We start from the raw sequence: 13,534 nt of genomic DNA on the forward strand, positions 1-13,534 counted from the left end.
ATCTGGTCTTCTCCACTGGAAATGTCAAATGATGCATGTCAATCAGAAAGTGGCACTCTAATCAAGCTAAACGCATTTTGGCCCCTAACTCCCACATAATATATTGCACATTAAAAAGCTTATATACCGTAAAACTTCAATTAATAGCCGAGTCCCAAATAGCCACCTACCTTTACTCATTTCCCAGGTTTACTGGTCTGGTGTGGGAACACATTCTGCCATTAAACGCCTGGTCTGGTTTTTATATAACTTCTTTGGACACATCTTTAGATCGGTTAGATTCTCCACAATTCAATCGTTCAGTTCATTTAACTTAAACAACAAGCCCCAAAGTCTACTTCTTATAGATTTAACAGTGTATTCGGCATGGTACAAGAAAAGAAAGAAGTGCGAACTCCTGTTACCTTTGAAGCGCTCGTTAAGTCCGTTCATTAAGCCCGTTCCTTGATTATTTATATACCTTCTGTAAGGGTCCACCGATCAAAAGAATGAAACCAGCTTTTCATAAAAATTAATCCAAGTTATGAATCCTGTCATGTGTCTGTCTGCTAACTTCTGCCACACATTTCTCATCCTGCACCATGTTGTTGTTTTCGTTGCGTTGCTGCCTTCAAAATAAAAGCGCATAAGCCGTGTGTCGGAGCTAGATCAAATGAATGACATGTATTTGATATTATTGGATAATTTTTATACAAGTAACATCTTTGAAATAAATAAACTGTTTCATAGTAGCCTATTTCAGTTTTGTGTAAGAGAATTTAAAGACTTGTCCCATATGGATGCCTGTCCCAAATATAGGCAGGTTTAAGTGGTTTAAGTGGTTTTAGCAAATAAAAGCCCGGGCTATTGATCAAAGTTTAATGGTCATGCGTACCCTGAATTGAGCTGCATGTCACGATATAGGCCATGCCCATTTCCGCCTATAATATTTTTTAGCCGGAGAGGTTAACACAAAACTGGGGCTATTACCTTCTTATGTCCCACTGAAAATTTGGTGCCATTTGGAAAGTAGGTGGTGCTTTTGTACTTCTAGTACCTAGTGGTACTTTTTCGAACTCCTCCTAGTCAGATAGTCCGATCTACATGAAGCTTTGCAAGTAGAATCAATCTAGCCTCATAATCAAAAGTTATTAAAATATTTTTTATAATCAAAAAGATGGGGAAGTTATAAAAGGATATATTTCTGTGGGTTGCAATAAAACAGGAATTTATGTTATAGCGCCACATGTTAGTTTTGTTGCAAAATCAAAAGATGTGCTAAAATAATAATTTTTAATAAATGTTTTATATTCTTTGTGCTGCTCTAGTCTAGTTCTTGGTCTAGTATTACTATGGTTATCAGTACAATAATAAATTTTCTGTACCACTACTACTTTTACTGTTTCTATGTCTGTGTGGATATTGTGTTGGCTACATTCATCCACCTGCTATATAAATAAAATGGAATAGAAATGAATGAAATGATCATCAGAATGAATTGGTTATTGATTTTATGTGTAAATACTGTATCTTCCTTTCCCCTACGACACATTACCTGCATTTTAAATTTATAAATAGATGACAGTGTGTCATGTACTGCTTACCATGTCAATCTGTGTGGCGACAGCAACATAAAAAAAGATAAATCCCAGTGGGGACACACTCCCAAAATTGATGAGAAAAGGCAGACCATTGTAAAGAAAATAACTAAAAACATACTTTTAGTCATTTCACAGGCACGTTTCAAAGCAGTTGGCTTTGTGTTGTTTATTTTGCTGTATGCTGCAGACATTTTGACAATAATTGACTGTAATTTGACAATAGAGCCAATAATGTGGAAGTGGTTTATTCCAGAATAATTGAAGGATAAGGTTAAAAACATGAATGTAAACATGATTAACAATGTAAGGATGAAATGTATTTTTTGACAGTGATGTTATTGACTGAGATTGGCATCCATATTGCCCAGTCTGTCACTCTAATCAGCATTTTTTTGTGAATCCATTTCAATTTCCAAATATGCAACGCAGTATTTTTTTCCGAGCTACAGTTTATAAAAACTGTCAGCATTTATCAAACGTAATAAAAAGTTGTATTTCACTCAAACATTGTTCAGACACAGTCTGACAGACAAGAGATGCGCTGCTCAGCTGGTTAATAGAACAGACAGAGATTCACGCAGCTGCACACTAACTTAACATTACTGTTATCTGTTGACAGACTTTCAGAGGAGAGAACACAGGTTTGCCTGACTGATGTTCCTGCAGTTCACTCTCATTGAGTTTTTTCTCTTCTTGTGCCTAGAAGGATAGTCCCTCCTCATCCTCTCATCAAAATTGTAAACATTAATACTCACTTTCACCTTTGACACGAGAGTGAGGCGGGGCCATCCAGCTCTACGAGAGAGTGACTTGATTATTATCACTCTGTATGCCGGTGTTGCATCAGCTGGGTGACGCTGATTTCTGCAGACATTCTGACGTTCTGCAACAACATTTGTTTTTCACTGCTGCTACACTCAAGTGCGCACATGCTAATGACAATGTAATGAAGCCTCATATTTAACGAAGATATTTGTGTATATTTCTTTATAGATCTCCGCAGTACACATTGGACAAAATTCCACAAATGTCTAAAATGGAAGTTACAAATGTAACATGACCCACAAATTGACAGAAAGCAATCTGCAAATGTGCAAATGTGCATGTGCATGTGTTTTGTGTGTAGAAGTCACTATGTATTTTTGTGGATATGAATTTATACATAACAAATGTAAAAATACTGGGTATTAAAAACCTTATATCCATGCGTTCGAGGGATCGAGCTGAATTTCGTGGTAGAGGCCACACCCATTTCCTCTCTGGACAAAGCTGATACAAGGTTGTGCTTTCCAAATTGATACGCGAAAAAATTTCCCAATAATAAGCTAACAAATATTTACGAAAGAAGCTAAAAACAGCATGTGATGTCATATCTTGGTTTGGAATGGCCGATCAACACCAAACTTGAGGACCTTCTGTGGCATGCCCCCCTGAGGGGTTGTGCAACGTTTGGTGCAATTAGCCCCTAGGTGGTGCTATTTACTATGAAAATTTTGTTTGTCTTTAACCACAAGTTGGATTGAAATGAAAGTTGAGCCAAATAGTTCAGGATGGACTACTGACTCCAGGCACCAAAGTTGATCCTAATATGCCCATAGATGGCGTTGTTATTGCAGATTAAAGACGTAAAAAAAAAAAACATTGACATACATGCATTTTATATCTCCCCATGGGGCCCTAATGACACCTGAAAAATTTGGAGCAATTCGGCTTATAGGTGGTGCTATAATCCATGCTCAGATAGCGTGGGAAAATCCTATTCATTTGAATTGGATTTTGAACAAAGGGACACTTTGCCTCATAACTACACGCCAGTACATTGCATATTCACAAACCTTATGTCTACGTGTTTGGAGGATACTGCCGATTCGTTTGGTATAACACACACCTCTGTGCAGTGACGTTTTCATTTCACAAAATCGTGAAAACTCAAAAACCTATTTTCTCCAAAACCGCAAGTCTGATCAGCACCAAACTTGGCACAGACTATCTCTGGATGAAGATGATACAAGCTTGTGCTCCCTGGATTGATACGCAAAAAACTGTTGGAATTACAAGATAACAAATGTTTATGCAAAACTCTAAAAACAGAAAGTAATGTTGTATCTTAGGTTTGGGAAGTCCAATCTACACCAAGCCTGGGAACCTTATGTGTCACGCCTTCCCAAGGGGCTGCATGAAATTTGGTGTCAATTGGCCTCTAGGTGGTCCTATTAATCGTATATCAAATAACACTCCCATAGACATCATTTCAAACTCTGGTCGTTCTTTCACCACGGTCCCCTGGGGCCTCAGCGGGGCACCAGGTCAACTCTCGCGGCCTCTGCGGGGCGAGGGGCGTGGCTGGCGCTGGGGGGTTGGACCCTGCTTACAAATGCTCACAGTTGTAGTTAGCATTAAATTTTGAGTTTTGTAGTTTGTGTGTATAAAAAACAAATAGCAAATACAACAAAATTAGCCACTTTTCCTCTATTTAGCTGATAACATGCATCATGTTGCCATCCTTTTATTATGAACAAACTTTATCCCTACTGTTAGCTATCCTATCTAGACAGTGCCCTGAATTGATTTTAATTGCTTTTTTCTCTATAATTCTGTGCGAATGCCTGCAAGCTTTGAGTGACTTTACCTGGCTCTGGAGGGCTTGTTGTTGATAGAGGGACAGTCTAGCCTTGGTGTGCTCGTCTGTGGTTGGGCTGAGGGGCTTGGGGTCTGACATGGACCTTTGGGTGCTCTTGATGGGTCGGGGCATAGAGGGGTGTCGGTGGGGGGACTCAGCTGTGTAGGACTTCTGCTGAGGTGTGACATGGGCCTTGTTCAACCTTTCACTGGACAGAGAAGTCTCCAGCAGGCGGTGAGGGGACACTGGGGAGACAGGAGAATAGAGGACTTGTGGGGATTTTGGGGCTGTCTGCTGCAGCCGAATGATGCTGGAGATTGACTCATTATGGAGGTGGCTGTGAGGTTGGTAGTTGATGTCGAGTGGGTCTGGGTGGCGTCGCTCAAACTTCGCTGCGTTTGTTGTAATGTGTTGCTGTTGGCGCTGCTGGGTTATGAGGTCGGCAGAACCGGATTGTTGCATTCTGGTACTTATAGAGGAAGAAAATGGAACGTGCTGGGGGGCTACAAGGCCCTGGGACTGGGCTTCTTGGTCAGTCTGGCATGCTAGAGACTGTCCTTTTTGTGTCCGCTCAGGTCCAGAGATGTAGTGCACAATCTCTACTTTATTTGGGTCTGATGCTGTCACATGGATTGCTGGGGAAACTCTTCCTAGGTGCTCCACTTCTGTCTGGCAGGACATTTCCCTGATGGTCTGGATTGCTATACTGGAGGATACCATCTTGGGAGTGTCGGTTTTAGTGTCAGTTGTTGCGGTGGTCGTGGCAACAGTGCTACTGCCAGTGGCACTGGATTCAGAATGCCGGGAAAGACGGGAACGTCTTCGGCGGACCGGCTGCTCCATCTCAACTGTGTCCTCGTCATCATCTGTCTGCACGGAGCAGTCAACACTGCGACCACGCCTCCTGGTGCGATGACGCATCATGTACCTGGTGATGGACAGAAGAAAACAATAAGGAAATAAACAATAATGCTATATATTATGGTATGATTATATCATTAAAAAATGTTTGTACATACCAATAAAATACTTTTCGTGTATCTACTGGTATTAATTTGGAAAACAATAACTAACACTGTTAATTGTACCTATTTTTTAGATGATTGAATATATGCAAGGTAATATTGTGGGAAATTATATATACTAGTACACTAGAGTATTGTAACTTTTGGTTAGTTATAGTAAAGTGCTTGAAGCATATCTTCAGAAAACAAGTCTGAGTTTGAACATTTACCAATACAGAATGTAGTGTATTTTTGTTTTGCACAATGCATTTCTCTTTTAAACTCTGAGAAATGTTGCACCTCTATTCTGTATGTTGTTTAAAAATTATTCATAAAGCTTCTATATAAACCTCAGCTTGTGTTTTGTTTTTAATTACAGAAAGATGTAAAGTAAATAGTAGGACAGTGAGTTCATCTTAAGTCTCTTAGTTGTATCCACATTTCCCTCACTTGTGTCTTTTCCTTGTGTTGTAGTCCCTTCAAAGGAAAACATGCAAGGACAAGGAAAGAGGAAATATATTTTTAGAGAAATGAGATAGGTTGCAAGGTTTTGGGTTTGATGTTCTAGTTTATTCCCTTCCCCATGTGTTTTAGTTGTTTATTACTTCAGTGTGTTCTCGTTCCTTGTCCTTGATCAGGTTGTATTCAGTTACGCAGTAAATCCATGTTTTCTGTTTTATTTTGTTAAATCTGTTCTCGTGTTCATGTGCACTTGACAAACTTAAGTTTTGCTTGTTCCCTTTGTCTTTGTTTGACAGTTAGTTGGCTTCATGTCAAGCATCCAGTAGATTCCTTGCACTTTGTGCCAGTGACCGTCGGAGCCCCAGCACTTTGGCGCCCTCAATGATCAGTATGTAGCATTATCATTGTAAGCAAAAATTGGCATGTAGATGTCTTCAGGGTGGGACTCCTATCAAACAAGTCTGGGGCACATTTGACCATGTCATCAACCGCTTATCCGGCGTACAGGGTCACGGGTGGCTGGAGCCAATCCCGGCTGCCATCGGGCGAAAGGCGCCTTCCGGGGAAAGCCAGAGCACCCGGAGAGAACATGCAAACTCCACACAGAAAGGCCCGGAACAACCAAGGTTCGAACACACGACCTTCTTGCTGTCAGGCGACAGCACTAACCACTGCAACACCGTGCCGCCCCAGTCCAGTCACAACTGTTCAATTGTTCATTGCGAAGCATCAGAATGCAACTCCACGACACAGCAACAAATAAAGTTATACAATTTAGCATCATTGAGGTCTTAATGGTTTTCTAAGTCAGTTCTGCAACAAATTGGATCAACCCCCTAGGAGGAGTACATCACAGCATAAAACATGTAACTTCCTGTTGCTAGTAGGCATTTCACTCCATCCCAGACCACCCTGTTCACGCAAACCACCAAACCGCTAGTTTGTGGTCTAACCTAATTCCTCAACGTAACAGGTACTAGGCAATCTTCGCTACCGCGTTCATCCGTATTTAATAGCACACAGAAGTTGTTGCCACGGTTACAGCGGTGTTTTGCCGTCATTTATAATGAGCACAATGATACCACGCGGATCATAATGCGTAGCTAGCTACACAGGAGGGGGCATTCCTCGTCTGAAAAGGCTTATATGCACACAAACAAATGCTAAAACACATGGCCACAGAATCATCTGCAATTTAGGCATATGCCCTAAACATTATTCAACCCATCTTGCCGCATAGGCACAGCTTCACAGCGGCCAAATTTGGCACCTCTGATCAAGCCATTCAGGTCGTCAGCCGCCAGGCATACCGCTATCACTAATCAGGCAGCTTGCCGTACCCAGCAATTTAACCCGGGTACAAACTGGAGCGCTCTAAACTCTTTTAAATCTACGGTCACACCTATTCAGCTCATACATCCCTCTCTGCAGGTCATTGGAGCCCTTCACCCAGCGTCAGCATGCATAGTCATTGCTCCACTACCCCACTCAAGCCCCCTTTTTTCCTCACAAAACACTGCAGCGTTCACTGTTTCTCACCTGCCATGACCCCATCTCACATCATCCCCAGGCCCGTAGACTCACGTCCTTCTGTTAATGTCCCCACGCTACAGGGAATTGACAAACAGGGCAGGCCAGTCTTCATCAAGCGGACACTGAGAGGTCTGAGAGGGCTTGAAATAAGCTCGGGCGAAAACACTTCTGAGACGGAACCCCCACACTGAGTCTCTCTGCCCGGTCTTCCGTACACCCTCTCAGACCAGCCTATCAGACGACATCTTTATTCCACCATAAACCTTCCCCTCTATAGTATATGCATTAATCCATCCTCCATAATCCATGCTTTCCATATTTGCATGTACCTCTAAATCACACCTTGTTGTGGAAGGGTCCTTGCTAGTGAATGATTTGTTGCTGTGTCGTGGAGTTGAACAGTGACTGCTGTTTCTATACAGGGGGCAGTGTGGACATTGTAGAGGACTACAAGTACATGGGAGTGCACATAGACAATAAACTGGGCTGGGCCAAGAACACCCAAGCCCTCTACAGGAACGACCAGAACCGTCTGTTCTTTCTGAAGAGGCAGACAATGCTAATAATATTTTACAAGTCTGTTGTCTTATCCTGTTTGCTGATGTATGCTGGGGCAGCAGGTTGAAGGTATCGGACGCTAACAGACTCAACAAACTAATCTGCAAGGCCAGTGACATTTTGGGGTTGGCGCGGGACTCTCTGTTGGTGGTGTCCGAGAGGAGGATGCTGTCTGCTTGGACATCTTGGACAATGGCTCGCACCCATTCCATGATGTGCTAGTCAAACACAGGAGTACTTTAAGTGATAGTCTTCCCTCCTAAATGCACCACAGAGTGCCAAAGGAAGTCATTCCTGTCTGTGGCCATCCACTTTTTAACTACTCCCTCAGAGTGTCAAACACATGGACTTTAGTAACAAGTGCAATGCCCGGCATATTGGCAATATTATCTGTTTTAATACTCAACATGCAGTATTCTCTGCTTCAATACTCTGGTTACTCTGTCCCAATACTGTAGTTTTTAAGGATTGTATCCATTCCACATCAACTCTACCAGTACTTACTCCTGTAAAATACTTTACATATCCACACTCCTTATATTTCTATTTCTATTATCTATTTCTATCCTTTCCATGTCAACCTTAATAATTCTCATTATTACCATTACATTTTAATTCACTACTACTATTTATTATTCCATTTCTGTTAATACTGTAAAATACTGTGCATATTCACACTGCTTTATATTTAGATTTTTAGATTTGTATATTTGTTGTATTCACTACTTACCTAATTTCTATTATTATTTCTATTCCTTATACCTTGATGTGCAAGTGAGCAATTTGTAACAAAGAATTTCCCCTCAGGGATCAGTATTTCTGATTCTGATGTTGTGTGTTTAGTGTGGGACTCTTATTAAACATGTGAAGTTTGGGACAGATTTTACCACGTATAGTCCATTTATTGACTACTTCACTTTTTGTAGCGAAACATCAAAATTTACACCATGCCAAAATTAGGATTGATGAATCCTAAAAATCTTCGCAATTTAGCATCATAAGTGTCTTTCGATGCCACTGCCCACAATTGAAATCAATCTGATTAAATCCATAGGAGGAGTTTATCAAAGTACGGAGCCTGTAAATGGTGTTGCAGATTCAATTAAAAATGGCTGACCTCCTATCAGAGATGCTCACAAGTCTTTGAGCTAGAGTCCAAGTCAAGTCTCAAGTGTCTGAGCAAGAGTCCAAGTCAAGTCTAAAGTCTCTGAGCAAGAGTCCAAGTTAAGCTAATGTGGCTAACTGTAAGGTCAGCTGTTTCTGACATGTATTGTGACATTAAGCCCACACGCCATCGCCTGTATGTGTGACTGTTGCTGCAGTAGACTATGTAAGTTTAACTGATAGATGCATGGCATGTTGCGGGCAGTGTCAAGCCCAGGCTATTACATACCCATTCTCTTTCAGAGATATACTTCACATTATTGCAATACTAGTTTTAGTGACAATACCGTTGCAGCCAACGGTAATAATTAATGTGATGGCAGCCAGCGGGCTGCAATGGACTGGCGGCCTGTCCAGGGTGTACCAGGCCTTTCGCACGATGTCAGCTGGGATTGGCTCCAGCCCCCCACGACCCTATATGCAGGATAAGCGGTTGACGATGGATGGATGGATGGAGCAAGAGTCCAAGTCAAGTCTAAAGTCTCTGAGCAAGAGTTCAAGTCAAGTCTCAAGTCTTTGACCTAGAGTCCAAGTCAAATCTCAAGTCTCTTGTGGTTATAATGAATGTTGTATCACCTGCTGCGTTCAATCCAGGCGGCTTAAAAAATTACATAGCTATAAGGAATTCTATAACTGCAACTTGTTTTTTACTTACAGAGCACAACCATGTAATGTGAATGCAATTAATGACAGCTTATTAACTACTGTAAGTCAACACCAACCGTAGACTCTCAAACCCAGTGTAATGTTAACTAAATAAAACTGTAACATTACATGATCAACAATAAACCTGTAACCTGTTTTTCACAGAGCACAACCATGTAGCCTAATGTACAATACGTCTACAACTAATGACAACACATCCCAAAGACTCTCAGTTTAATATTATAACTAAATAAAATTGTAACGTTGCATGATCAACAATAAACCTGTAACCTGTTTTTCACAGAGCACAACCATGTAATGTGCAATGCAATTAATGACAGCTTATAAACTACTGTAACACATTCCCCAGACTCTCAAACCAGTGTAACGTTATAACTAAATAATACTGTAACGTTCCAATAAACCTGTAACCTGTTTGCAGCCAATGGTAATAATTAACATGATGGCAGCCAGCGGGCTGCGATGGACTGACAACCTGTCCAAGGTGTAACAGGCCTTTCGCACGATGTCAGCTGGGATTGGCTCCAGCCCCCCGCAACCCTGTATGCAGGATAAGCGGTTGACGATGGATGGATGGATGGATGGATGGCAGCCAGTGGGACATAAATAATTACATTAATCGACCACAAGTTTGGCAAGCAAACAAATGCTCATTCATCTTTTCATAACGAACGACAGTCGGAGTTCACCTCTCTTAGGTCGTAGCTAAAGCAAGAAGCAAGCTAAAGTTAGATGGCCAATGCTGAGCTAAACACGTTTACTAACCTCAGGTTACTAACCTATTTTGCGTTCAGCGCTTCTTTGTTTGGGCCTTGTTGTATGAAGTTTTAAAGCCAAAGTTTATGATGAATGGCACAGCAGCTGCCGGTGTTTGTTGTCTTTTCTCACTTGTAGGTAACGCACGGAGGAGAATAACAGCAAGCTCATCAGACGTTTCCTAAAAATAAACATTGTTCACAAGTCCTGCACCTCAAGTCAGAGTCAAGTCTGAAGTCTTTTAAGGATGAGTCTCAAGTTGAGTCTGAAGTCTGCGTGTGCGACTTAAGTCGGACTCGAGTCCGAGTCTCAAACTCAAGTCTCCATCTCTGCCTCCTATTGTGTTTAGGGTATGGCTCCAAGAGGCTTTTCTTTAAGTCTGGACATGATACATGCCCCAATACGGGGGCATCTGCCAATAATAGATTTCTATGAAGGCTGCTTTTGTGTATCCTCACTCCTGGCTCCTAAGAGCAGAAATGAGCTTTGGTATTGCCTGTAAAGTTGTGGACCAGCACGACGTTCGGTTCAAGCTAGGATTGATGAGCAAGAAGATTTCAAGAGATTTCAAGAGATTTGGGATGTACGCAAGGTAATCCTTGCTTAACAAACACACACACAAACACACATTCAGCTACATCTACATCCACTTAACAAACATATATATGTATCTGTCCACTCACTCAACCCACCAACACACACAGATCTCTACCTCTCCACCCCATCTTCATCATCTGTCTGCACACAGCTGTCCAAGATCCTGCGGGGTGAGCTGTAAAACTCTGCACCATCTCCGTCCAAGCTGTCCCTGCTCAGCCTTGTCAAGGAGCTGTGTTTCCTCATGTTGCTCCTGGCCTCCATGTGCTCCTCCTGGCTCCTCAGACATATTTCTGATGAGGAGTTGGGGAGGGAATAAGAACCCGTCTGAGAGTTGATGTAGGGCTGCATGGGCTGTCCATTCATATCCAGCTGAAGAAAATGAGAACAAAAAACATGACAGTGAATTGCGGGAACTACAAAGGTAAATTCTTCAAGTCTCACATCAGTAAACAATAATAAAGTTAACTTGATGTGCTAGCTTGCCAGCCACTTCATGGGCTGTGTTCTTTGATTTCTTTGTGTCTGACAAAGTAAAATTCAAGCATTTATCACATTTGATAAACGCCAATGGGCAATAGTGTTTATAAACTTCATCTCAGAAAAGATAAGCAACCTCTGTGGGGAACAGTCCAGACAATACAAGTGAATGTAAAAAAAAATAATTATTGTGAAAAAGTTCATTTTTTCCTTGTAATTTAAGTAAAAAAGTGAGACGTTTATATATTCTAGGTTCATTACATGTAAAGTGAAATATTTCTGGTCGTTTTTTCTTTTAATCTTGATTACTACAGCTTACAGCTCATGGAAATCAAAAATCCATATCTCAAAATATTAAAATATTAGAATAAATAATGTAGAAATCTAGACCTTCTGAAAAAGTTATAAAACGTTTATTATTAATTATTATTATTACAAACTTGAAAATGTAATCCCACAATAACGTTGTCATTTTCCACATATGTATGTGTTATTTAGGTAAAAATTAAAATTAAAATTCAATCATATAATTTTCATTTTCATTATATACTGTATGTATTCAGTATGTATGGCTGTAACTTCACAACCAAATGAAATCTATTGACCAAATCTATACCGACTTCAAACTTGGAACCTGTAAGTTTAGCAATTTTTATGTTGCTTTTCTGTTATTTGTTTTGAACACACTGCAGCTAATGTGGCTAACTGTAAGGTCAGCTGTTTCTGGCATGTATTGTGACATTAAGCCCACACGCCATCGCCTGTATGCGTGTCTATTGCTGCAGTAGCCTATGTAAGTTTAACTGATAGATGCATGGCATGTTGCGGGCAGTGTCAAGCCCAGGCTATTACATACCCATTCTCATTCAGAGATATACTTCACATTATTGTAATACTAGTTTTAGTGACAATACCGTTGCAGCCAACGGTAATAATTAATGTGATGGCAGCCAGCGGGCTGCAATGGACTGGCGACCTGTCCAGGGTGTACCAGGCCTTTCGCACGATGTCAGCTGGTCTGTTTCAGTTAATGTTATAGGAATAGTCAACAGTCAGTCTGTCTGTTGTATCAACTACATAGCTGTAACAGTTACACCTAGAATTTTCATGAATTATAGGACCCTGTAACAGTTAAAGCTATCAAGAGTGCAAAACCGTTATCATAACTACACACTTTGATATTGGACTAAGCTGGAAGTGTTTTCTGCAGACAGGCCAGCAGAGGTGTTTCCTGCCAGACTGACAGAAGACAACAGAGGACTCCTCACTCCTCAGGTTGGTACTTAGCTTTTGAACTCATGTTAATACTGCTATTAACAGTGTTTTTTGTTGTTTCTTCGTGTATTTTTCTGTAATATAAAGTAGATATTATTTCCCACTTTTATCACAAGGGGGAACATACTGTTTAGTGAGTAATTTTTGGAGCAGTCGCAACACTGTAGTGTTTGCTGTAACGTGAGTCTGAACAGACCCTGTGCTGGTAACAATCAACCGATCTGCTTATGTATGTTGCAGGTAAACAGACACAATACATCTAAGGAATGTATGTATGTAAGTGGATGTAAATAGTCATGGTAGAGTGGGAAGGTAGGCTGTTCGTTTCCACTGAGCATGTTTCGGCGGGAGTGTAGTTGTTGCTGTTGTTAGCTATGTTAACCTAGCAGCTAAGCTAACTTGTCATGACATTGAGACCTTGTGGTGATACATGTAAGAAATGGTGTCTGCAATGCCTGTAACATGACTGTACTTGCAGCACAATACCAATCTGCATAAATATAGGAAAGTCATATGCATTTTCTTATTAATAAACTGTTCAGTGAGTAATGTTAGCAGCAGTAGCAACACAGTAGTGCATTTCTGGGACATGAGTCTGAACAGACCTTGTTCTGACAATAATGTACCAATCTGTTTGTGTATGTTGCAGCCCACAGTGAAGACATTCAAAGCCACACTAAGTTTTTATTCAGATGTCCAACCATACACTGTCTTATGTTTGTTCTACCTTGTTGTAATATTGTTATATATTGCTCAAAAAGCCCTCACTCGACCCAACTCAAGTTGAGAACTATCGACCCGTTTCTCTTCTACCATTTTTATCCAAAACTATCGAACAG

The 13,534-nt window shown here is 40.9% G+C and overlaps 1 protein-coding gene across 1 annotated transcript in view; it reads right to left on the reverse strand.

Annotated features, from left to right (window-relative positions):
• Positions 1 to 13,534, reverse strand: part of bsna (bassoon presynaptic cytomatrix protein a) — a 146,978-nt gene that overhangs the window by 68,264 nt on the left and 65,180 nt on the right. Inside the window, exons 9-10 of the mRNA XM_046055670.1 lie at positions 11,056 to 11,312; positions 4,210 to 5,128 (exon numbers count right to left, since the gene is read on the reverse strand). Coding sequence (XP_045911626.1) covers positions 4,210 to 5,128; positions 11,056 to 11,312 — 1,176 coding nt within the window. The remainder of the gene's footprint in view (positions 1 to 4,209; positions 5,129 to 11,055; positions 11,313 to 13,534) is intronic.

The sequence above is a fragment of the Micropterus dolomieu genome, linkage group LG08 (assembly GCF_021292245.1).
Source record: "Micropterus dolomieu isolate WLL.071019.BEF.003 ecotype Adirondacks linkage group LG08, ASM2129224v1, whole genome shotgun sequence".
Lineage (NCBI taxonomy): Eukaryota > Metazoa > Chordata > Actinopteri > Centrarchiformes > Centrarchidae > Micropterus > Micropterus dolomieu.